Source organism: Phyllobates terribilis, unplaced genomic scaffold (assembly GCF_046119375.1).
Source record: "Phyllobates terribilis strain yellow unplaced genomic scaffold, ASM4611937v1 Scaffold_7__3_contigs__length_470593459, whole genome shotgun sequence".
NCBI classification, from domain to species: Eukaryota; Metazoa; Chordata; class Amphibia; order Anura; family Dendrobatidae; genus Phyllobates; species Phyllobates terribilis.
Window position 1 is genome coordinate 201,539,628 of NW_027362767.1, and position 26,667 is coordinate 201,566,294.

Consider the following 26,667-nt stretch of genomic DNA (forward strand, 5'->3'; position numbering starts at 1 on the left):
AGCCATCTATACACAGCAGGAGGCCGCACGTAGCCATCTATACACAGCGGGAACCCGCACATAGCCATCTATACACAGCAGGAGGCCACACGGCGACGTCTATACAAAGCAGGAGGCCGCACATAGCCATTTATACACAGCAGGAGGCCGCACGTAGCCATCTATACACAGCAGGGGGCCGCACGTAGCCATCTATACACAGCAGGAGGCCGCACGTAGCCATGTATACACAGCAGGGGGCCGCACATAGCCGCATGTACAAACTGCATGTACAATCCGCATGCGTTTTTTTTGCCAGGGAGATGCAGAAACGCTCAAAAAAAATCCGTATCATTTCTGCATCGTGGGCACATAGCCTTACATTAATTGTATGACTTAATATGGAGCACACGTAGCCATCTATACACAGCAGGGGGCCGCAAGTAGCCATCTATACACAGCAGGAGGCCGCACGTAGCCATCTATACAGAGCAGGAGGCCGCACGGTGCCATCTATACACAGCAGGAGGCCGCACGTAGCCATCTATAAACAGCAGGAGGCTGCACGTAGCCATCTATACACAGCGGGAGGAAGCACGCAGCCATCTATACACAGCAGGAGGCCGCACGTAGCCATCTATACACAGCGGGAACCCGCACATAGCAATCTATACACAGCAGGAGGCTACATGGCGACATCTATACACAGCAGAAGGCCGCACGTAGCCATTTATACACAGCAGGGGGCCGCACGTAGCCATCTATACACAGCAGGAGGCCGCACGTAGCCATCTATACACAGCAGGGGGCCGCACATAGCCATCTATACACAGCAGGAGGCCACACGGCTATATTTATACAGAGCAGGAGGCCGCACGTAGCCATTTACACACAGCAGGAGGCCGCACATAGCCATCTATACACAGCAGGAGGCCGCATGGTGCCATCTATACGCAGCAGGAGGCCGCACGGCGCCATCTATACACAGCAGGAGGCCGCACGTAGCCATCTATACACAGCAGGGGGCCGCACGGTGCCATCTATGCACAGCAGGGGGCCACACGGTGCCATCTATGCACAGCAGGAGGCTGTACGGTGCCATCTATACACAGCAGGAGGCCGCACGTAGCCATCTATACACAGCAGGAGGCCGCACGGCGCCATCTATATACAGCAGGGGGCCGCACGTAGCCATCTATACACAGCAGGAGGCCGCACATAGCCATCTATACACAGCAGGAGGCCGCACGTAGCCATCTATACACAGCAGGAGGCCGCATGGCTCCATCTATACACAGCGGGAGGCTGCACGTAGCCATCTATACACAGCGGGAGGCTACACGTAGCCATCTATATACAGCGGGAGGTCACACATAGCCATCTATACACAGCAGGAGGCCGCACGTAGCCATCTATACACAGCAGGAGGCCGCACGGCGCCATCTATACACAGCAGGGGGCCGCACGTAGCCATCTATATACAGCAGGAGGCCGCACGTAGCCATCTATACACAGCAGGAGGCTGTACGGTGCCATCTATACACAGCAAGGGGCCGCACGGTGCCATCCATACACAGCAGGAGGCCGCACGTAGCCATCTATACACAGCAGGAGGCCGCACAGCACCATCTATACACAGCAGGGGGCCGCACGTAGCCATCTATACACAGCAGGAGGCCGCACATAGCCATCTATACACAGCAGGAGGCCGCATGTAGCCATCTATACACAGCAGGAGGCCGCACGGCTCCATCTATACACAGTGGGAGGCCGCACGTAGCCATCTATACACAGCGGGAGGCCACACGTAGCCATCTATGCACAGCAGGAGGTCACACATAGCCATCTATACACAGCAGGAGGCCGCACGTAGCCATCTATACACAGCAGGGGGCCGCACGTAGCCATCTATATACAGCAGGAGGCCGCACATAGCCATCTATACACAGCAGGGGGCCACACGGTGCCATCTATACACAGCAGGGGGCCACACTGTGCCATCTATGCACAGCAGGAGGCTGTACGGTGCCATCTATACACAGCAGGAGGCCGCACGTAGCCATCTATACACAGCAGGAGGCCGCACGGCGCCATCTATACACAGCAGGGGGCCGCACGTAGCCATCTATACACAGCAGGAGGCCGCACATAGCCATCTATACACAGCAGGAGGCCGCACGTAGCCATCTATACACAGCAGGAGGCCGCACGGCTCCATCTATACACAGCGGGAGGCCGCACGTAGCCATCTATACACAGCGGGAGGCTACACGTAGCCATCTATATACAGCGGGAGGTCACACATAGCCATCTATACACAGCAGGAGGCCGCACGTAGCCATCTATACACAGCAGGAGGCCGCACGTAGCCATCTATATACAGCAGGAGGCCGCACGTAGCCATCTATACACAGCAGGAGGCTGTACGGTGCCATCTATACACAGCAAGGGGCCGCACGGTGCCATCCATACATAGCAGGAGGCCGCACGTAGCCATCTATACACAGCAGGAGGCCGCACAGCACCATCTATACACAGCAGGGGGCCGCACGTAGCCATCTATACACAGCAGGAGGCCGCACATAGCCATCTATACACAGCAGAAGGCCGCATGTAGCCATCTATACACAGCAGGAGGCCGCACGGCTCCATCTATACACAGCGGGAGGCCGCACATAGCCATCTATACACAGCGGGAGGCCACACGTAGCCATCTATGCACAGCAGGAGGTCACACATAGCCATCTATACACAGCAGGAGGCCGCACGTAGCCATCTATACACAGCAGGGGGCCGCACGTAGCCATCTATATACAGCAGGAGGCCGCACAAAGCCATCTATATACAGCAGGAGGCCGCACATAGCCATCTATACACAGCAGGAGGCCGCACGTAGCCATCTATACACAGCAGGAGGCCGCACGACGTCATCTATACACAGCAGGGGGCCACACGTAGCCATCTATACACAGCGGGAGGCCGCACGTAGCCATCTATATACAGCAGGAGGCCGCACATAGCCATCTATACACAGCAGGAGGCCGCACGTAGCCATCTATGCACAGCAGGGGGCCGCACGTAGCCATCTATACACAGCGGGAGGCCACACGGCGACATCTATACACAGCAGGAGGCCGCACATAGCCATTTATACACAGCAGGAGGACACACGTAGCCATCTATATACAGCAGGGGGCCGCACGTAGCCATCTATACACAACGGGAGGCCGCATGGCGCCATCTATACACAGCAGGAGGCCGCACATAGCCATCTATACACAGCAGGAAGCCGCACATAGCCATCTATACACAGCAGGGGCCACACGGTGCCATCTATACACAGCAGGGGGCCGCACTGTGCCATCTATACACAGTAGGGTGCCGCACAGTGCCATCTATACACAGCAGGGGGCCGCACGGTGCCATCTATACACAGCAGGGGGCCGCACGGTGTCATCTATACACAGCAGTGGGCCACACGTAGCCATCTATACACAGCAGGAGGCTGCTCTTTGCCATCTACTGTATACACAGCAGGGGGCCGCATGTAGCCATCTATACACAGCAGGAGGCCGCACGGTGCCATCTATACACAGCAGGGGGCCGCACGTAGCCATCTATACACAGCAGGAGGCCACACGGCACCATCTATACACAGCAGGAGGCCGCATGGCGCCATCTATACACAGCAGGAGGCCGCACGGCGCCATCTATACACAGCGGGAGGCCGTACGGCGCCCCCTCCATAGACAGCAGGAGGCCGCACGGCGTCATCTATACTCAACAGAAGGCCGCACGCAGTCACGCACACACACAAACATATACAAACATATACATACATACACGCATAAACACATTTGAAACACAAAAATACATATAAACAGACATCACACAATGATATCTGCCTGCACACACACACACACACACACTCAGTCTCACACACTCTCACACACTCACAAACACTCACCATCCCCCGGCTCGGCTCCAGTCCTCCTGCTCCTCTCCGGTGCAGCAGTGCAGGCCGGGCGCGCACTGCGTGACGTCACAGCTAGGAGACACGGCCGCGCACAGAGCCGTGTCTCCTAGCGGTGACGCGGCCGGGCCAGCACAGGGAAGTTAACTGCTGCAGTGCTGGCTCGGCCGAAGAAGATGCAGCGGCCGTGCGCGGCTGCTGGGGGAACGGTCCGGGGGCCCCCCCGCCACTGTCTGCTGGTATGTGCTGGGGCGCCGCACATATAATGAGGGCAATCTGGCCATAGACACCCCGGAGCCCCGGGCCCCCTGGAGGCGCGAGGCCCCGGGTGGTAGCCCAGATTGCCCTCATTATAATCCGCCTATGCCTGCAATGACGTAGAGATATTGACGGGAAGCTGGAATAGCCAGACATGAGTCCATGCAGGCCCCGGTGTCTGCTTATGACCACCAGAGCAAGGAGTCACCACAATACCACAATGCTGATGATTATAGGCTGACACACAAATGACAACACAGCACATCAAACTTTTTTTCACTATTCTGATTTCTTTTTTTTACTTTTTATGTAATCCACATATCAACAGTCGACAAGCAGCACAGTGAACTTGGAATCCACAAAATAGTTCAGATTTTCTTATTCTTCTTATTTGATGGTTTACAGAAGTGCAGAAAATGAGTAATGAAATACTATCATGCTCTGTGTGCAAATGAAAAACTATAACGTAAGGATATCCACAAAATAGAGCGCAGGTATACGAATAGCAGGAGCCTACTCGCCGACATCGCTGCTGGCAGAATAGGGACATTCAAGCTCTACCCTAATCTTGCCCGGGAATGCTTCCAGACTGGGTGAAGCCATTCAGTTTTAGTTGGGTTTAGATAGACCTCAACCCCTTTTTGGCCTGCCACAGTCTTAAAGTGAATCTGTCACAAGGTTTTGTTATGTAATCTGAGAGCAGAATCATGTAGCGACAGAGACTCTGATTTCATCAATGTGTCACTTACTGGGCTGCTTGCTGTAGTTTTGATAAAATCCCTGTTTTATCAGCAGAAGATTTTCACTAGAGGACTCGTAAACCTGCTGCCATGAAGTCCTCCATATTCTGGAGCTCTGTATAACCCTGCCCAAACTACTGATTGGCAGATTTCTGCCTATGCACAGTATACACAGAAAGCAGCCAATCAGTGGTGTGGGGCGGGGTTATACAGAGCTCAGCTTTCAGAGAACTGGTAAATCTGCAGCAGAGAAAAACAGGGATTTTATAAAAATGACAGCAAGCAGCCTCGTAAGTGATACATCACTGGAATCAGGGTGTTTTCACCTACATTATGCTGCTATCCAATGATCAATTCATTAAAATCCCTAATTATTCTGGGCTTACATGGGTCCATGGAGCCGTTCTAATCAGTGATTGACAGCTATCTCTGTTTGAAGACTGATACCAGAAAGACAACCAAAGTCTAGGTTCGGACGGCCATATTTCATGGTCCCTATGCAATGTCCGGGCTGACTGTGGATCTCCTGACCCAGACTTACAGCCCCAGAGGCTGATATGAGGCTGTGAGATATATTCGGGAGACCGTGGTCAGTCCGAGCATTGTGGTACATATCCAGACCGTGAAATACGACCATCTGAAGCCGGCTAAACACTGATTGCAGACCAAACCCCTGACTGCTGAGCCCAGAATGAGCAGGAACTGCAATCCCTAAAAAATCAGATTGCATTCGTATAAATGTAATCCTGTGATGGTGGGCTCAGCTCAGATCGGATCACGATTGGACTGAAAAAAAAATCACAGCATGCTGTGATTGCATGCCGGATTTGGATCGCACGCACCCATATAAGTCTATGGGTGCATATGAAACATTGCACTGCACTTGGATATCACCCGAGTGCAGTGCGATTCCCGCTGACGCCGGCAACAGAGGAGATGGAGAAATTACTTCCTACGTCCCTTCCACAGCTGTGCTCTGATTCTCTCTGTGCAAGAGGATTGGAGCACAAAGCACTGACACTCGGCTCCCGCTCGCAGTAGAGCAGGAGCCGAGTGTCATTACCGTATCACATCCGATGCCATTTGCTAATGTAACTCCGGCCTAAGGCCTCACTCAGATGTCAGTGGCTTTTTTTCGTATGCAAAAAATTTTGAGTTTGGTCAGAGTGTCATCAGAGTTTGGTCAGAGGTCATCAGAGTTTGGACAGAGTTTGGTCAGAGTTTGGTCAGAGTGTCATCAGAGTTTGGTCAGAATTTGGTCAGAGTGTCATCAGAGTTTGGTCAGAGTGTCATCAGAGTTTGGTCAGAGTGTCATCAGAGTTTGGTCAGAGTGCTGTCAGAGTTTGATTAGTGTCAGTCTTTACCATCAGACTTTCATCAGATTTTCTTGGATGAAGTAAAAAACTGATGGAGATTTCTCAACCTTGTATCAAACAGTCCGTGAAAAACATACAGCACGAGGGTGGCTCCGAGTACTGTCTGATCTTTTCACAGACCTATAAACTTGCATTGATGATTTTGATCTGAGAATCAGATTAAGATCGGATGTCTCTGCGATTTTATGCGAAATTATCAGATTGCAAGAATACACAGACATGTGAACAGCGCCATAGACTACAATAGGCACGAGTTCTATCCGTGAAAACAACTTATAGATCTTGTACGACAAAAACTGATGTGTGAATGAGCCCTAACTCCTGATTTCAATCCAAGAAAGAAATTAACTTTAAAAATTGTTTCTCCATTCAGGTCACAGTCACTATGCACATGATGGACGCGTTCAGCAATTGCATACAATTAATGGACACATAAATGCCTCCATTCCTGGTAAGTAATGTACAGAATAATGTAATAACATTGTATAATGGTCTTTTTTTCTTACACTTTTCTAACAAGTCTTTCAGCTTAGCAGTGGGTTCTGTTTCTTCAGTATCACCCTTTATATGAAGAGCCGCATTGGCGAGATAGTCACCAAATGTAACTCCAGGACATATTGTTGCAGTGGAGATATTCATTGTCACATCATGAATTGTTGGTGCTGATAAATTGCAGGTTTATTTTTAAAGGTAATGTGTCAGTAGGATCGTCCCTCCGGAGCCGTCTATAGGGGCATGTAGATCATAGGAAGCTGAATAACATGACACCCTGATATCTGCGATCTGGTGTTTTATTCCTGAGAAATCCACATTTTTCTTAATATGTAAATGAGCTGTTGGGATCTCTGGGCCGGACATAGATCTCCATGAGAATCTGCCCCCAGATATTATTGTAAATGACAGGGGGCGTTACCAGTGTGAGACATGTAATGACTGACAGTCCGCTCTCCTCATCTACATGTCACCCCCTTTTAATTAAAATTATCTTTGGAGATAGATCTTTAGGGAGATTTATGTCCGGCCCAGAGATCTTAATGGCTCATTTACATATTAAGGAAAATATGAATTTCTCTGGAATAAAACATCAGATCACAGATATCAAGGTGTCATGTTATTCAGCTTCCTATAACCTACATGCCCATATAGACGGCTCAGGAGGGACGATCCTACTGACAGTTTCCCTTTAATTACAATTTGCAAAATGGCTAGTATCTAGATTTGAGATGATATCATGTGTCCATGACGCACCCCCTGGGGCCGTGGGGTACTCGGTAGCCGGGCCGGTCGGTGCTGGGGATGTCACAGTGGCAGTGACCCGGTCCGTGGCCCCGGGTGGTCAATTAAAGGGAAAGTAAGAGGGGAAATAAGTTTTTAGAGATAATGTTCATGACGCCACCTGTGGTATACGGCTATATGAAGCTGCCGCTGCGGTGCAGATCCTCTGGAGCTGATGGTGACGCAGCAGAGTTGGTTCAGCTCGCCACAGGCAGAGCTTAGCTCCAGGGCAGTAGATGGTGATTTTATGAGGTAGATGTTGTTGGTGCGGTGTAATGCAGGTGATGGCGCAGATAATGAGTCAAGGACACAGTGAGGTGCAATCTTCAGCTTTACTCACAGTTCTTAAGTTCTCCAAGTTACAGTCACCAGTGTGCAACCGCCCACGTCGTCCTGTGTCCTCCGGGGTGGTGATCCAGCACACTCTCAGGTATTTCAGGAGCACTTGGACAGGACCCCGTTCTATGTACCTTCCCTGGTCATCTTCTCTGCGCTGGCTTTCGTCCTCCTGCCCTGTGCCTCACAATCAGTGGCCCCAGGCCTAGTGGGGTGACGTGCAGTCCCCTGGACCCTATGTGGCCACCTTTTCAGCGATGTAATTGTGGGTTTTGGCTGCAACACCTTGCAAATGTTGCAGCCTCCGGTTGGCTAGCTGAGCCTTGTTGTTCTCCGCTAGTCTGGGGCCGGTCCCCTTTTGAGGCTTGACCCCTCCACGTCCGTGTGAATTCGGGCGCACAGGTGGCTTCCTGCACTCACCGTGCCCCTGGGATCCCCTCTGTCACTGCAGCCTTCCCTCTGCTCCTGTCCTCTCTCAGTCTCCTCCTGGGCCTCTCGCATTAGGCCCGACTCTTTTCCTCTCCTGAGCAGAGCTCCTCCTGAGCTCCCACTCCCAACTGTCTCCTCTCTGTACTGTCTGACTGAACCCCTTCTAGAAGGTCCCCCTCCTTCTTATACTCTTTCTGCCTGTGCTCCTCTGATCTACTTCCTCCACCCACCTTCTCTACCTAGTTCCACCCTCCAGCTAGGGACCAGGGACTGTGCTCTCCCTTAGGAGCAATCTTGCCCTTCCCTACTGAAGTGGAGTGTAATTGTAAGGTGCCCCAGTGAGGTAGTCGTGGGCGAGCTGTAGCCCCCTCTCGCTCTGGCACCCTACAGACAATTTGTGTCCTCCCTCTGATGTGTGGCTGTGTATGTGGGGCTCTCCACTTACTTCAAACCATCCGATCGCGGCTGTCTCCAGGCATTTCTCTTCTGGGACCAGGGCAGCAATAAATTCAGAGGACACGAGGTTCTTAACCATAACTTGGACTTTACTTGGGGAAGAGGAATATGTACAGCATTTACAGGCAGATATAATGGATAAGGCCCGACAGGTTATTATCTCCCTCACAGGCGCTGGCAACATCTTCAGCCCTGGTTCCCTCTTTAAGTGAAGCATCTCTGTGACTCTAATCTCTAGCCCAAGAGACTCTTCTGCAATACCGACAGTGTTCCAGATCCGATATCTCCCCCACGTCTTAGCCTGGAGTCCTATTTATCCTCCTCTGCTTCCTGCAGACTAGAAGTGCCCCGGGTCCTCAATACCTTTGTTGAGTTTCTCCGGCCGGCTAACAGGACTCTTGCGTAGGGAGACTTTTACACTGGTGATCCCACTGTCTGAGGGTATGGAGCTCCCGTCTACCCTAGCAGCCACCATATAGTCAGGCTGCCCATACAGTTCACTGTCCTATCTCTTACTACTCATCACTTCCTGCTTCTGGAAACTAAGCAGAGATTTTCCTAATGTGCCCACCCTCTGTGGGCTATCATCACACAGCATTAACCCCATCACTGTCTGTAACACTGCTGGCAAACTCAACCTGACATCTGCACCCAGGGCAGTGGCATCTTGTGGCTGGTTACAGGTACTGCAGCCCACAAGGAATTATGCCAGGAACAAGCTCTATAACACTCAAGGCTTGATCAGGGCACTAAGTTCCACCTCTACTCTACTAACTGGACCACTGAAGCTAACCCCTTAGCTTGGCCTTCCGAGAGTCCAGAGAGGTTTAACTACGGGAACACTTTCTTTAACTACTTCAGTGCCAAAGGAAGGCTGCGTCCTTCCCCACTATTACATAATGGATGTGTGTGTGTGGGTCCCGGGTAGTACTCCGTCCTTCCCTGAGAGTGGGGTACCACACCTCTGGGTGAGATGCAGTACCTCAGTAGCAACTGGACCCGCAGGGGCGCCACATCCACACCTGAAAAGTCCAGGACGTCTTCACAACATATTCATGATAGGAAAAAAGGTGTCAAAATATTTATTACAGAACTTTTCAATATATTTCTTTCTCTTTTTTTATGTTCTTCTATGTTGTAAAGAACTTTATATATATATATATATAAATATATATATATATATATATATATATACAGTACAGACCAAAAGTTTGGTCACACCTTCTCATTTAAAGATTTTTCTGTATTTTCATGACTATGAAAATTGTACATTCACACTGAAGGCATCAAAACTATGAATTAACACATGTGGAATTATATACTTAACAAAAAAGTGTGAAACAACTGAAAATATGTCTTATATTCTAGGTTCTTCAAAATAGCCACCCTTTGCTTTGATGACTGCTTTGCACACTCTTGGCATTCTCTTGATGAGCTTCAAGAGGTAGTCACTGGAAATGGTCTTCCAACAATCTTGAAGGAGTTCCCAGAGATGCTTAGCACTTTTTGGCCCTTTTGCCTTCACTCTGCGGTCCAGCTCACCCCAAACCATCTCGATTGGGTTCAGGTCTGGTGACTGTCGATGCCAGGTCATCTGGCGTAGCACCCCATCACTCTCCTTTTTGGTCAAATAACCCTTACACAGCCTGGAGGTGTGTTTGGGGTCATTGTCCTGTTGAAAAATAAATGATGGTCCAACTAAACGCAAACCGGATGGAATAGCATGCTGCTGCAAGATGTTGTGGTAGCCATGCTGGTTCAGTATGCCTTCAATTTTGAATAAATCCCCAACAGAGTCACCAGAAAAGCACCCCCACTCCATCACACCTCCTCCTCCATGCTTCATGGTGGGAGCCAGGCATATAGAGTCCATCCGTTCACCTTTTCCGCGTCGCACAAAGACACGGTGGTTGGAACTAAAGATCTCAAATTTGGACTCATCAGACCAAAGCACAGATTTCCACTGGTCTAATGTCCATTCCTTGTGTTCTTTAGCCCAAACAAGTCTCTTTTGCTTGTTGCCTGTCCTTAGCAGTGGTTTCCTAGCAGTTATTTTACCATGAAGGCCTGCTGCACAAAGTCTCCTCTTAAGAGTTGTTGAAGAGATGTGTCTGCTGCTAGAACTCTGTGTGGCATTGACCTGGTCTCTAATCTGAGCTGCTGTTAACCTGCGATTTCTGAGGCTGGTGACTCGGATAAACTTATCCTCAGAAGCAAAGGTGACTCTTGGTCTTCCTTTTCTGGGGCGGTCCTCATGTGAGCCAGTTTCTTTGTAGCGCTTGATGGTTTTTGCAACTGCACTTGGGGACACTTTCAAAGTTTTCCCAATTTTTCGGACTGACTGACCTTCATTTCTTAAAGTAATGATGACCACTCGTTTTTCTTTACTTATCTGCTTTTTTGTTGCCATAATACAAATTCTAACAGTCTATTCAGTAGGACTATTAGCTGTGTATCCACCAGACTTCTGCACAACACAACTGATGGTCTCAACCCCATTTATAAGGCAAGAAATCCCACTTATTAAACCTGACAGGGCACACCTGTGAAGTGAAAACCATTTCTGGTGACTACCTCTTGAAGCTCATCAAGAGAATGCCAAGAGTGTGCAAAGCAGTCATCAAAGCAAAAGGTGGCTACTTTGAAGAACCTAGAATATAAGACATATTTTCAGTTATTTCACACTTTTTTGTTAAGTATATAATTCCACATGTGTTAATTCATAGTTTTGATGCCTTCAGTGTGAATGTACAATTTTCATAGTCATGAAAATACAGAAAAATCTTTAAATGAGAAGGTGCGTCCAAACTTTTGGTCTGTACTGTATATATATATATATATATATATATATATATATATATATATATATAATGCTTTCAACATTTTCTCCTTTTCTATTTTAGAGCAAAACATTTGTCTTAAGAAGCCAATACATTTCCATGTCATTGGATTTGGGACCCATTTTGAAGTTCACAGCATTTCTCTGGAGAGACACAGCTTTGTGATAAGAGACCATCGTGTCCCTGTACTTTCTGTTACTGCCTTTAGCTTTCTAACAGCCATAGTCCACCCAGGAGAGAAAGGAGTCTACAAGCTATCCTGCCAGTCCTGGACCCATCCAGAAGGTACTTATAATGGCTGAAGCGTCCTCTAATCAGCGGTATCTACTAGATGTCCAGAAAGGGTTAAAGTAATCGGCAATAAAAGCATCCACTATAGAGACACCTTAACGCACCTACAAAAGTCCAGAATGAAAGAAATAACGCACTAGAAAGATCTACAAATATAGCACTGCAGTCTGTACTAATAATACTGATTAATTACTAATAACTTTTAATATTTATACATTTCCATTGTCCATCAAATGATATTTAGACACAAAATGATGCCGCACGCGCCAGCATTACTTCAATAAAATGGCCCCGGAGTCAGCGATCTCCAGCACCATTTTATTGACGACACTATATATGCGAATTCACAGACACAGGGTCTTCAAAAAATGGCACGCATACCACTGTATACGCACGCTCTGACTCCAGCGCTATTTTATTGAAGTATTGTGATACAAAATTAAAGGGAACCTGTCACCGGAAATAACGCTGTTAACCTGCAGAGACGCAGTTGAACTACAGGTAAACAGCGTTATTATGCTGCCCGGCGCCTGCACACAGCTGAATGCAGCGGGGAGAAAATGAGCTTTATTCTGCCCGCCAGCATTTGGCTTCAGTCATAGGGACGACGTTGGTTCAGTCATTGCTCTGGGTATACAGAGCAGCTGTTGTAACTGCGCTCCCGGCCCTGACTGACACTGGGTCTGCATTACGGCTGGCTGTCTGTCAGGGCCGGGGACGCAGTTACAGCAGCCGCCTCCATGACTGAAACCGAATTCTGGTGGGGAGAATAAAGTTCATCTTCCCCCGCCTCATTCGGCTGTGTGCAGGAGCCGGGCAGGTTAATAAAGCTATTAACTTGCTGATTAACCCCATACCTGCAGGTTAACAGCATTATTTTTGGTGACAGGTTCCCTTTAACATAGCACAAAAATGTACCAACAAAAATGCTCACCACCCGGGTGTGGTATATGCTTCCCCCATCCTTGTATATGGTCTCCCATCCTGGTATATGCTCCCCCATCCTTGTATATAGTATCCCATCCTGGTATATGCTCCCCCATCCTTGTATATGGTCTCCCATCCTTGTATACAGTCTCCCATACTGGTATATGCTCCCCCATCGTGGTCCCCCATCCTATTATATGCTCCTCTTTCCTGGTATATGCTCCCCCATCCTGGTATATGTTCCCTCATCCTGGTATATTCTCCTCCATGCTGGTAGATGCTCCCCATTCTGATATATATCCCCTATCTTGGTATATGATCTCCCATCATTGTCCTCCATACTATAATATACTCCTCCAGCCTGGTATATGCTCCCCCATCATGGTCCCCCATCCTATTATATGCTCCCCCAGCCTAGTATGTGCTCCCCATCCTGGTATATGCTCCCCAATCCTGGTATATGCTCCCCCATCCTGGTCCCCCATCCTATTATATGCTCCCTTATCCTGGTATATGCTCCCCATCCTGGTCTGTGCTCCTCCCATATAGGTATATTCTCCTCCCATCTTGGTATATGCTTCACCATCCTGGTATATGCTCCACCATCCTGGTATATGTTCCCCCATCCTGTTATGTACTCTGCATACTGGTATGTGGTCCCCCATTCTGGTATATGCTTCCCCATCCTGGTATATGCTCCCCCATCCTCTTATATGTCCCCCATCCTGGTATATGCTCCCCATCCGGGTATATGCTCCCCCATCCTCTTATATGTCCCCCATCCTGGTATATATGTCCCCTATCCTGGTATATATGTCCCCCCATCCTGGTATATATGTCCCCCATCCTGGTATGTGCTCCCACATACTGGTATGTGCTCCCCCATCCTGGTATATGCCCCATATCCTAGTATATGTTCCCCAATCCTGGTATATGCTCCCCAATCCTAGTATATGGCCCATATCCTGGTATATGCTCCCCCATCCTGGTATATGCTTCCCCATCCTGGTATATGCTCCCCATACTGGAATATGCCCCCATCCTGATATATGCCCCACATCCAGGTATATGCTCCCCCATCCTGGCATGTGATCCCCCATCCTAGTATGTGATCCCCCATACTGGTATGTGCTCCCCCATCCTGATATATGCTCCCCCATACTGGTATGTGCCCCCCATCCTAATATATGCTCCCCCATCCTGGTATATGTCCCCCATCCTGGTATATGCTCCCCCATCCTGGTATATGCTCCCCCATCCTGGTATATGCTCTCCCATCCTGATATGCTCCCTATACTGGTATATGCGCCCCCATCCTGGTATATGCCCCCCTTCCTGGTATATGCTCCCCCATCCTGGTATATGCTCCCTATACAGGTATATGCTCCGCCATCCTGGTATATGCTCCCCATTCTAGTATATGCTTCCCTTCCTGGTATATGCTCCCCCATCCTGGTATACGCTCCCTATACTGGTATATACTCCCCCATCCTGGTATATGGACCATATCCTGGTATATGCTCCTCCATCCTGGTATGTGCTCCCCCTTCCTGGAATATGCTCCCCTTCCTGGTATATGCTCCCCCATCCTGGTATATGCTCCCCTTCTTGGTATATGTCCCCCATCCTGGTATATGTTCCCTATACAGGTATATGCTCGCCCATCCTGGTATATGCTCCCTTATCCTGGTAACCCCATATCCTGGTATATGCTCCCCCATCCTGGTATATGCTCCCCTTCTTGGTATATGTCCCCCATCCTGGTATATGTTCCCTATACAGGTATATGCTCGCCCATCCTGGTATATGCTCCCTTATCCTGGTAACCCCATATCCTGGTATATGCTCCCCCATTCTGGTATATGTCCCCCATCCTGGTATGTGCTCCCCCATCCTGGTATATGCTCCCCCCATCCTGGTATATGCTCCCCCATCCTGGTATATGCTCTCCTTCCTGGTATATGTCCCCCATCATGGTATATGTCACCCTTCCTGGTATATGCTCCCCCATCCTGGTATATGCTCCCTATACAGGTATATGCTCTCCCATCCTAGTCTCCCATCCTGGTATATTTTTCCCCATCCTGGTATATGCTCCGTTATCCTGGTATATGCTCCGTCATCCTGGTATATGCTCTGTCAACCTGATATATGCTGCCCATCCTAGTATGTGCTCCCCCATCCTGATATATGCTGCCCATCTTGGTATATGCTCCGTCATCCTGATATATGCTGCCCATCCTGGTATATGCTCCGTCATCCTGATATATGCTGCCCATCCTGGTATATGCTCTGTCATCCTGGTATGTGCTCCCCCATCCTGGTATATGCTCTGTCATCCTGGTATGTGCTCCCCCATCCTGGTATATGCTCCGTCTTCCTGCCTGTGCTGTAGTTGTTCAATACATACATAGAAACGAACATAAAACACTCCTGCTCACTTTTCCCCCGCTTCCCTGCGGAGAGTCATCTGCATTTGATATTTAAATAAATTGGTGCCGAAGTCAGCGTGTGCATACTGCACTATATGGCGCTATTTTGTTGAAGACACTGTGTGTGCAAAATTGTCTTCAATAAAATGGTGGCGCAGATTGCGGTATGTGCAGATGCTGACTTCGGTGCCACACTCCTCCTCCAGCGTCGTCTGCCGCCCTGTCACCTCGAGGCACTGGACCGATGGTGTATTAACGCTGGATGCGTCCTTCTGCCTCCGGCCACACTGCACAAGCGCAGCCTATACCGGCTTTGGACAGAAGGACGCATCCAGCGTTATATTATTATTATTATATTATATTATTATATATTATAATATTATTTATTTGGCTAATTTTTCCGATTACTATGATACATCCCTCTCATTATAGGAGTTTATATTAAGTCGCATTACCTGGACTTCTCCACATAAGACCCCCATTGGACAGGTGAATGTTCTGATTGCCTTCCCTGCTCCGATGGTTTAATTACTTATCTTTGTTCAGATAATGAAATTTACACTAATTGTCCTCAACAGGAAAGATGACATCTGTGATGAGCGTACAAGACTGCACAACTGAGTCTAAAATGCAAACGCGTGTATTAGACAATAATGATGATGAGTATGAAGATGATTATTACGAGTCTGCAGTATTCGATGTAGATGAGGGCAATGATGTTCCACATGTTCTTGTGAGATCTCATGGAAAACGTAAGCCAGTCACATGGACGCATTATATTGCTGCTATAGAGATGGAATGGGACTATCAGCCAGAAAAAAGTGACAAAAGGTAAGAAAAAAGGAAAATCACAAACATTTACGAAGTTGTTATTAAAAAGATTATCTCCTTTTAGACATTGGTGGCATATGGCTAGACTATGTCACTGATCTCTTATTAGGATCACACTACTTTGAAATAGATCCCATTCGGGATTCAGCGGGACTATCCTGATTTGAGGACTCAGTCCCGCTGTCCCGGCTTCTGATAGTCAGCTCTCTCCCACGTTATAATTGCTCTATTGCTCCTCCTCGGGGAAGGGGGGCATGGCTGTATCACTCTCTGCACTTACATATTACATATCAAATTATAATATTCACTGCTTCTCCATGTTTGCAGGCAACAGCTCTACCTGTGAAGAAAGTCCATAATGATATAGATAGGAGAATTTTTTAATCTTGGTAACCTTGAGCTGTATTGCAGGCAGTGAACCAGGAAGTAGATTACACAGGTACATAGAGATATATTGTATATAACAATGTATTCCTATGTTGCCTGTATAGTAGAGGTGAAGAAAAAGTCCGATTTTTTTGTTCCTATAAAACTACTAAAAATTATAAGAACTTAATTTTTTTCTTTTTGTGAGCCTCCCCAGGACTCAAACCTACAACCTTCAAGATGACAAGCAGAAGCTAAATCTATTGAGCCACAGGCTCTGGCATGTTAGTGTGAGAATTTTGTGCACTTAATCTATATTGCAGGCTCTGACTCCGCAGGCAGATTGTTATACTGATACATTGTACATAGCAGTGTATTTCTATGTCCCTGTATTCTAGAGGCAGAGTAAAAGAGATTTTTTTCTAATAATAATAAAACAACCACAAATACTACCGCGCTAAGTACACGCAGAGCTGGTGGCTCTGACTAGATGGGTAAATACAAATAGAGAAAATGAAAGTGCAACCCAAATGGATATCCTACTTCTAACTGCCCCCTCAGTGAGGATACACACATAGATCCTAGCTATAATCAACAATAGCTCTATGAGAAAGAAACAGCATAAGTGGCAGCACTTACTCTGAGAAGTATGGGCTACTTCCGTAGAAAGGTGTGTTGATTAGGCAGGCTTTCCAGAATCACAGCCATCGGCTGTTGGTTGTGGCGTGGAAGTCATCAGCCAGCCAGACCGAGCACAATAGTTCAGCAGTTGATGCACGCTGTTACCATACGTCCAGCTGGGTCTGTACTGATGAGCCGGCGGGGTAAAGCGGGAGCGTCCTCCAGAAAAGGTGCCTCTTACCCACTCTGTAACGCTGGTACAAACGCGGCGTGATCCGGCCGGAATCTTGGCCGCGTGAGCGCAGAGCTGGTGGGGCGCGGCACTGTGACGTCACAGCCCAAAGTACGAGATGTACAGGGGGCCACAAAAAAGGCCGATGCGTTTCGAAGGACACAGTCCTTCTTCCTCAGAGCGGGTAGGAGGCACTTAGCACGGTAGTATTTGTGGTTGTTTTATTATTATTATTATTACATTGTGCAGGCAGATACACACAGAGCCTGCTAACTACCAGCAGCTTCTATATCCTGTGTGAAGCGTCAGTGTGTTTTTTAGTCTTTTAGATTTTTTTTTTATTCCTATAAAATTACTAAAAAATAATGAAAAACACAACGATGTCAGTTTTAATTTTTTTTTCAACTTTTTAAAAAAATAACCATCACAGATCAGCAAATAACTTGGACATGTTTGGTGTCCCTGTGATCGTAATGACCTGCACAACACAGAAATCAGATTATTTACTGTGATAGATAAATAGAGCAAAAAATGGACTAACTGATATTATTTCTCTATTAAACCCGTAAAAAAATGTAATAAAAAGGTAACGCTGAGGCCGTGTTCACACATAGCATAAATGCTGTGTTTTTTCTACTGCTTAATTTTGTGCACATTTTCTGCAGGTGTCCTCACCATAAGATGTAACAATAATCTTCTCTGATTATTGCGTGTTGGCTTCTTTTATGTGTTTTCCTCTCCTATTGATGCGATTTTGGGGCAGATGTGAAGCTGCGGTTTTAACACTATTTTATAATATTATAATACAGAAAAACTTTGATTCTGTGCTTAAAAGTTCCACAAAGAAGACTATAAAGGAAAAAAAAGCACCAAAACAGCAGAGTTCAGCAGCGCCTTTACACGCAGCAAGGGCGGAGTTTTCATGGAATCACATCCTCTTTACTTGGGAATTTACACCGTGTTCACATGTAACGTAAATGCTGCGTATTTTCTGCTGTTTTTTTGCAAAGAAATTCTGCTGTGCTTAACTGTTCAAGCAAAGTGGATGTGATTTAATGAAAACTCCAACTCTCGGTGCGGCTAAAGACGCTGCTAAGCTGTGCGGTTTTGGTGCTTTTTTTTTCTATTTTCTTCTATGTGGAGCCTAAAAAAAACCACATGTAAATATGGCATATAACATAACTACCCATATAACTGTAGGTTATCAGCCCAGGAGAGGTATCAGATTAGGTTAGGTTCCAAGAAAAGAAGGTCGTCTTGTTGACGGCTATTGGGCACACATGAATTGGCCAAGTTATGTGCTATGCGCTAAGTATCTTCATTTTAACTTTTTTTCTAGCGCAGCAATGTCATTCCAATCTCATATATTCCATGTTTGCATACTATAGCGTTACGGAGTGCAGCTTTAATTTGTTTGTTAGATATAAAAAACTGCAAATACCTTTTTTAAGTAGAGAATCAACCCTTTTCTGTACTATAAAAAACACTTTAAAAATGCGGCTTCACAGAAATTACAACCTAGCTTGCCTTTTTCGATATATAATAGATTGACTTCATAAAAGACATACATATTCGGACTACTCGCTAGATTCTAACTGTGCATCCCCCTACAACTTAACAGTTCTCCTCCACTCACGATTTACCTCGCTACCCTTAGTAATCAGGAATTCTGTGATCTTTAGAGATACTATCTCTACATGGAAAGCAGTCAGGAAAAATCTGGCCTTTCATTCAGAATCTCAAAACACCTTCCTTTGTGGCACAACCCAGAATTCCCCCAAGGTAGTGAGAATAAACTCTTTATAAAATGGCAACAAGCAGGTGTTGTGAACATATCTCATCTTCTTCACCCAATTGAACAGAGATGGCTAACATGTGCAGAAACTTTGGGAAAATATGAAATATCCCCACAGCACTATTTCCAATATGAACAGATCAAACTCTCCGTCATGGCTAACTTAAGGGATGTTACCTTTGAAACTTCCCGAAACGAGCTGGATAATATCCTGTCATCTCCAATGGGTACCCCCTCAATATCTACACTATACTCATCAATGAAACCTAACCTTGTGGAAACACACCCAGATACCTTTTTCAAGTACTGGAAACAACAATTTGGTGATGTAGATATCCCCGAGAAGATTAGAATGGGTTGGAGGATATTCAGGAAACATATTATAAATGAGCCGTGGAGAGAAACTCTGTTCAAAATGGTGCGATATACGCCTTTGTAGCGCCCCGTGGGTTCGGTCGCTACAGGGGTATTGCACCTCAACCAGAGGTGTGATATCCCACTCCCGGGTAAGGATGGTGTGTGGACCGGGACTCAGTTAGCTGCATGCATCACACACACCCCATTTCTGGGGAACAGCTCAACGGTGCTCCCATTAGACAGTAATGCAGGCACGACAGCATCTGTTCCTGGCTGGAGTGGGGAGGGGGGAGGAAAACCCAGTGATGTAGGAGCAGATAGGGGTGGGTTTCTGGGCATAGGTAGGAGCCCATTGGTTGCAAGTCACCTGGGCTCATACACAGAGAGGGAGGTATATAAGGTGGGCACCATCTTAGAACAGTGTTCAGTCTGAGAGAGGAAGTGACAGAGCAGGGCCTCTGTGGAGCTCTGCTCCGGAGGCGGGCCTAGCCTGTGAGGCCCAGCCAGCACTGGAAGAGAGGAGAAGTTCAGTCAGTGGAGTGAGAGAAGCAGCTCAGCCAGAGAGGGCTGACAGGGAGCTGTGGCTCAGTCTGGGCCCAGCTCCACGAGGCAAGCCTGGAGTGAAGGCCAGAGCCAGAAGAAGGGAACAGAAAGGAACAGAAACAGAAAGGAACAGAACACCAAGAGAGGCCCAGAGACACGAAGGCAGAAGGAACCCTAAGGACCCAGGAGATTGCGGGTGACGGGTTGGCAGAACAGGGTACCAGATCCCAAGTTGGTGGAGGCGACTAATCCTCAGCCAAGGACCGGCGGTCGTGACCATTTACTGGTGCGACCTCTCGCTACACCTACTAGAAAGGCACACCACATAGGGTCAGGGAGGTGAGCACGAAGCCCTCCCAAGAGAAGGCCCGCGGGAGCTGGACAGACGTAGTGTCTCTGGTGGGCCAGAGAAAGGAATAGAAGGGAGTCCTGTGACACACTCTGGAATTGCCTGGGGGTTGACCGAGCCCCGCATCTGGTGGACGCAGCACGGCTCGGGCAGTCATTGTCGGCGGAGTGACTCGGAATATAAAGAAATGTGAGTAAAGAACTTGAACTGCAACCCCACGTCTCTGTGCTTGATCGCCGCACCAGCACTACTAGTGCTGGGACGCCCGTGCACCATCGCTCCAATCATCCACTCTTACTGCCCTGGGGCTGCACTCTTCCCGTGGGGAGTCACACTACCTCAGCTGCATACACCATCAGCCCCAGCGGTCTACCTTGCAGCGGCGGTCCACACTGACCGCAATCCACGGGTGGGGTAGTCGGACATTAAACCATAAAAACCCCATAAATAGACTGCCATTGGTTTGACCACCCTGAGCCACGGGACCGGGTCGCCGCCACGGAGACTACAACCCCCAGCATCCCACAAGAGGCCCAGTTCCGGGTTCTCCACGCGGCCCAGGGGGCGCGTCAACTTTGGCGTAGTCGGCAGGATCGTGACCAACCCGCCACAAACGGGTATTGCGTGCCTGAAAAAGACTTTGCAGTTACCGGAGGGAAGTTTCCCACCATCCGGAGTCGTCTCCCGCCATCTTCAGTCGTTTCCCGCCATCTTCAGCCGTTTTCCCGCCATCTTCAGCCATCTTCAGGACGCCGCACGGGAAGAAGAGGGGCGTGGACGTCAAAAACGCGCGAAGTCCGAAGCCCCGCCCCATGCGCTGACGCCGCACAAGGTCCTGGAAGGAACCCAGCGAGCGCTGACGTCAGCAGCACGCGACGCCAGGTCCTCAACGCAGACCATCGCGAGCGGAGCCGCGGCCTACAGAAGAGGATCGCCGGAAGGTAGGCCACGGTTAACCGGGGGGGAGGAAGACATCAGGAACGGAGAGCAAGATGGCGGACCGGCAGCAGACTAAGCTGCCCAGCATCGGCAGTGCCCCAGCCGTCGCAGGCCCCGACCAGCGCCAGGAGAAGACGCGTGACACAGGAGCGGTCGCGGGAGCAGGTAAGAGGAGTCTCCCTGTCCCGGACGCTGCCAGCGTCAGCCTGCTCCCGGGCCCCTGGTGAAGCCGCCGATCCCGGGCGTCATCAACAGCGGCCCTCTCCAGGCCCCGCCGCAAGGCCTACTGCATCGCGGCGCAAAGGGCTGGTATGCCCTCAACATCCACCGAGGGGGCGCAGAGAGTCACACTGCTGAGGACCCGGACGGGTCTGAAGATCGTCGCCATGAGGAGCAAGGCGCGGCTGGAGTGTATCGCTACCAGTGAACAGTGGCATACCATTGTATATAGTTACCCGACAGAGTACATGGGACTGTTCCAGATTTGAGTGTGGTCCCCGTTGGGACTATTATGGGACTGTTACCTGCTAAAGTTGTCCCCTTCCCCAAGTTACCTGGCTGAGGACTGAGAACAGCCACCCCTTTTTCCTTAACCTGGCTGAGGACTGAGAGCAGCCATTCCCCTAATAGAAAAATGGACACCTGGTCGCAAGTTGCACAGTGGCCAGTGAAGAAGAGAATTTACTAAAATGTTTTACCTGAAAAAGTTTGATATGCTGAATAGTTTTATATGCTGCTAGAAAATGTTATATGACAAAAGAGTTCCAGTAATATTAAAAGTGCAGTATAATATCTAGTAAAGAGAAAGTGTTTCCCATAAAGGGAAGTTGAATAATGCTGGCCGGTTTCTAATGTGAAAAGTTTTGAAAAAGTATTGCATGTTTTTGAATTGTCTTGACTCTTTTCCAGCCCGAGGACGTGCTGTGGTTTATTGGGGGGGAATGTAGCGCCCTGTGGGTTCGGTCGCTACAGAGGCATTGCACCTCAACCAGAGGTGTGATATCCCACTCCCGGGTAAGGATGGTGTGTGGACCGGGACTCAGCTGCATGCATCACACACACCCCATTTCCGGGGGACAGCTCAACGGTGCCCCCATTAGACGGTAATGCAGGCACGACAGAATCTGTCCCTGGCTGGAGTGGGGAGGGGTGACAAAAACCCAGTGATGTAGGAGCAGATAGGGGTTGGGTTTCTGGGCATAGGTAGGAGCCCATTGGTTGCAAGTCACCTGGGCTCATACACTAGAGGGAGGTATATAAGGTGGGCACCATCTTAGAACAGTGTTCAGTCTGAGAGAGGAAGTGACAGAGCAGGGCCTCTGTGGAGCTCTGCTCCGGAGGCGGGCCTAGCCTGTGAGGCCCAGCCAGCACTGGAAGAGAGGAGAAGTTCAGTCAGGAGGAGTGAGAGAAGGAGCTCAGCCAGAGAGGGCTGACAGGGAGCTGTGGCTCAGTCTGGGCCCAGCTCCACGAGGCAGGCCTAGAGTGAAGGCCAGAGCCAGAAGAAGGGAGCAGAAAGGAACAGAAAGGAACAGAACACCAAGAGAGGCCCAGAGACACGAAGGCAGAAGGAACCCTAAGGACCCAGGAGATTGCGGGTGACGGGTTGGCAGAACAGGGTACCGGATCCCAAGTTGGTGGAGGCGACTAATCCTCAGCCAAGGACCGGCGGTCGTGACCATTTACTGGTGCGACCCCTCACTACACCTACTAGAAAGGCACACCACATAGGGTCAGGGAGGTGAGCACGAAGCCCTCCCAAGAGAAGGCCCGCGGGAGCTGGACAGATGTAGTGTCACTGGTGGGACACGGCCAGAGAAAGGAATAGAAGGGAGTCCTGTGACACACTCTGGAATTGCCTGGGGGTTGACCGAGCCCCGCATCTGATGGACGCAGCACGGCTCGGGCAGTCATTGTCAGCGAAGTAACTCGGAATATAAAGAACTGTGAGTAAAGAACTTGAACTGCAACCCCACGTCTCTGTGCTTCATCTCCGCACCAGCACTACTAGTTCTGGGACGCCCGTGCACCATCACTCCCATCATCCACTCTTACTGCCCTGGGGCTGCACTCTTCCCGTGGGGAGTCACACTACCTCAGCTGCATACACCATCAGCCAAGCGGTCTACCTTGCAGCGGCGGTCCACACTGACCGCAATCCACGGGTGGCGTAGTCGGACATTAAGCCATAAAAACCCCATAAATAGACTGCCATTGGTTTGACCACCCTGAGCCACGGGACCGGGTCGCCGCCACGGAGACTACAACCCCCAGCATCCCACAAGAGGCCCGGTTCCGGGTTCTCCCGCAGCCCAGGGGGAGCGTCACCTTTAATCTACCAAAAAAGACCCACTTTCTAATAGACTAATTGCATGTCCCAAGTGCCAATATCCACACTCTGACTTCCTACACGGCTTTTGGTCCTGTCCTGCATCAGTTTCCTATTGGGACCAGGTATGTCCTTTCTCCATGTTTAGCCCTGCTGCATGTTTGGACAACAAACAACCCTAACAAATTAATAGCGAGTCCCCCCAAGTTACTACATACCTGGCTTATATTGGCGAAAAAACAGCTCCTAAAACATTGGCTAGATCCCAATATCCCCCCCATTACGAAACTAGCACAAATGAAGCATTATATGGAGGTAGAACAACAAGACGCCCTATGTAATAAAAAGAACCAAGCAGGCAAATTCCTTCTAAAGTGGAAACAGTTTATTATAAATTGTTGTTCAATAGAGGACAAAAGGAAAATGGTAGAACCCTTTACATCTACAGCATGGTATATACTAGAAGATCTCAAAAATAACTTACCGTATTTTACGGACCATAAAACGCACTTTTTTCCTCCAAAATTTTGGAGGAAAATGGGGGATGCATTTTATGGTCCGAATGTTGGGGGGGATGTATATTTATGTGTGGTGTGGGGGGAGCGGTATCGGTGGAGGAGCGGGGCACAGGAGGCAGCAGCCGCCCACTGCAGCCTACACTGTCCCTGCTGCTAAAGAAAATGAATATTCACTGCTCCCCACGCCCATGGGGCGTGGGGAGCACTGAATATTCATGCTCCTTAATAGCGGTATACAGTGTAGCCACGCTGCGGCTGCTGCTGCTGCCACTATCTCCTGTGCCCGCTGTTAAAGGCATGAATATTCAACCTCTCTCCACGCCCATGGGCATGGGGAGGGGGTGAATATTCATGCCCTTTAATGAGCGGGCACAGGAGATAGCAGCAGCAGCCGCAGCGCGGATCCGCTGTGTGCCGGCTATGAAGGAGACTGAAGTCACTGCTCCCCGCGCACACAGACCTGGCGTGGGGAGCAGTGACTTCCGGCAGCTGATTTCTCCTTGTGAGCCGCGCATGGCAGTGACGTCATGCGCGGCTCACATGGAGAGATCAGTGCAGGCAGACCAGATGCAGCGCTGGAGGAGAGAGAAGAAAGGTGAGTATGAGTGTTTATTTTTTTTTAATGTGCAGCCTGATGGGGATTAGGGGTGCCATGCATACCTGGACAGGGATTAGGGGTGCCATGTGTAGCGCCCCGAGGGTTCGGTTGCTACAGGGGTATTGCACCTCAACCAGAGGTGTGATATTCCACTCCCAGGTAAGGATGGAGTGTGGACCAGGGCTCAGTTAGCTGCATACACGCATTTATGTGACACCCCAGGGGTCTGGTTGCCACAGTGATAGAGATATTACGTCTGAGAGCAGGTGGGAGGTCTCTTGGTCAGGAATCCTATGCATGCCACACCTCCTGCCCAGTCCTGGGAGGGGAAGAACTTCCCCTATATAAACCTAGGGCTGAGGCAGGGTTAGTGAGTAGAGAAGAAGTAGAGACAGAGAAAAGAAGCAAATACAGGAACAGAACATCAGGAGCTCTGTGGGAGCAGTGTTACAAGGAGTCAGGGGCTGGCAGCTGCAGAGCTCGCCCTGACTGAGAAGATTTCTTACCGGACCCGGAGTCCGAGGCTGTGGGGACTAACTCCTACCCAGCAGCAGAATCCGTCAGGCAGGGGATTCCAGGTCCTCTGGCCAAGAAACCCGAGTCACCGGCCATACGGGTGAGCACCACACGGTACACTCAGGGACGTGGGCTACTTATACCCGCCTCTAGCAAGGTAGCCAGAAGAGTACAGTTAGTTTGGGAGGCCTACAACTCCGCCTGGCCAGGGGAGATCCCATCTGCTCAAGGACTGACCAGGCCCCAATCGCTAGCCAGTACTCCGGGAGGGTCTATCTTTGTCACCAGTAAAGACCCTGAACTACACCGTACCGTCTCCGAGTGGTTCCTGCTACCCCCATCATCCACGTCGGCTGCCCTGAGGCCATACCCCTCCCGTTGGGGGTTATACTATCACGCTGCACAATCCTACCACCGGCCTCAGCGGTCTGCCCTGCAGCAGCAGCTCCTTAGCTGTACTCAACGGGTGGCGTAGTCGTCCAACATCTACCGCTGATACATCGCCGCTCAGTTTGACTCCCTGGGCACGGACCGGGTCACCGCCACGAGACTACAACCCTCAACAGATCCGGCTCCGGGTAAGCTCCCGCGTGCGCAACGCAGCGCGACACAGGCCCAGGGGCGCGTCAACTTTTGGCGTAGTCGGCAGGATCTCGTGCCCGCAACCACCGGGTACTGCGTGCCTGAAAAAGACTGTTCAAACTTACCTGTGGTGAAGATTCCCGCCATCCGGCGCCATCTTCAGCCTTCTTCCCGCCATCGGTGAAGATTCCCGCCATCCGGCGCCATTTCCAGCCTTCTTCCCGCCTTTCGTGGAGTTTTCCCGCCGTTGGACGCCATCTTGAAGACGTCGCGCGGGAAGAAGAGGGGCGTGGACTCCGAAAGCGCGCGAGAACTGAAGCCCCGCCTCACGTCCGGACGTCGCGTAAGGTCCTGGAAGGAGCCCAGCAGACGCCGACGTCACAGGAGCGCGACGGAAGGTCCTCAACCCTGACGATCTACTGCAGAGCCGCGGCCTACGGAAGAGGATCATCGCAAGGTAGGCCACGGTCCACTAGGGGGGAGGAGGATGTCGGATATGGAGGAGAGCTTCACTGCCTCAACCCCCGCCAGCGCCACCGCTGCTGCAGTCATGCCTTTCACCATGCCCTATATCCCGGGAGCGGCCTGGCTACCCCAGTACTCAGGGGAGTCACATACCCTGCATGACTTTAGAGAAAAGCTGGATAGCCTCTTCCAGGTGTACCCCCTCACAGAAGAGCAAAAAGTGAGCATCCTGGTGGCCCAATTAACTGGGGCAGCCCGAAGGGAGGTAAAGTCCTGGCCACCTGGGGGGAGGACTGTCGCAGGGATACTAACCCGGC

General features: G+C 49.6%; 1 protein-coding gene across 1 annotated transcript in view; it reads left to right on the forward strand.

Moving 5' to 3' along the window:
* Positions 1–26,667, forward strand: part of LOC141154162 (coagulation factor VIII-like) — a 229,387-nt gene that overhangs the window by 25,498 nt on the left and 177,222 nt on the right. Inside the window, exons 6-8 of the mRNA XM_073639666.1 lie at positions 6,700–6,777; positions 11,726–11,947; positions 15,891–16,143. Coding sequence (XP_073495767.1) covers positions 6,700–6,777; positions 11,726–11,947; positions 15,891–16,143 — 553 coding nt within the window. The remainder of the gene's footprint in view (positions 1–6,699; positions 6,778–11,725; positions 11,948–15,890; positions 16,144–26,667) is intronic.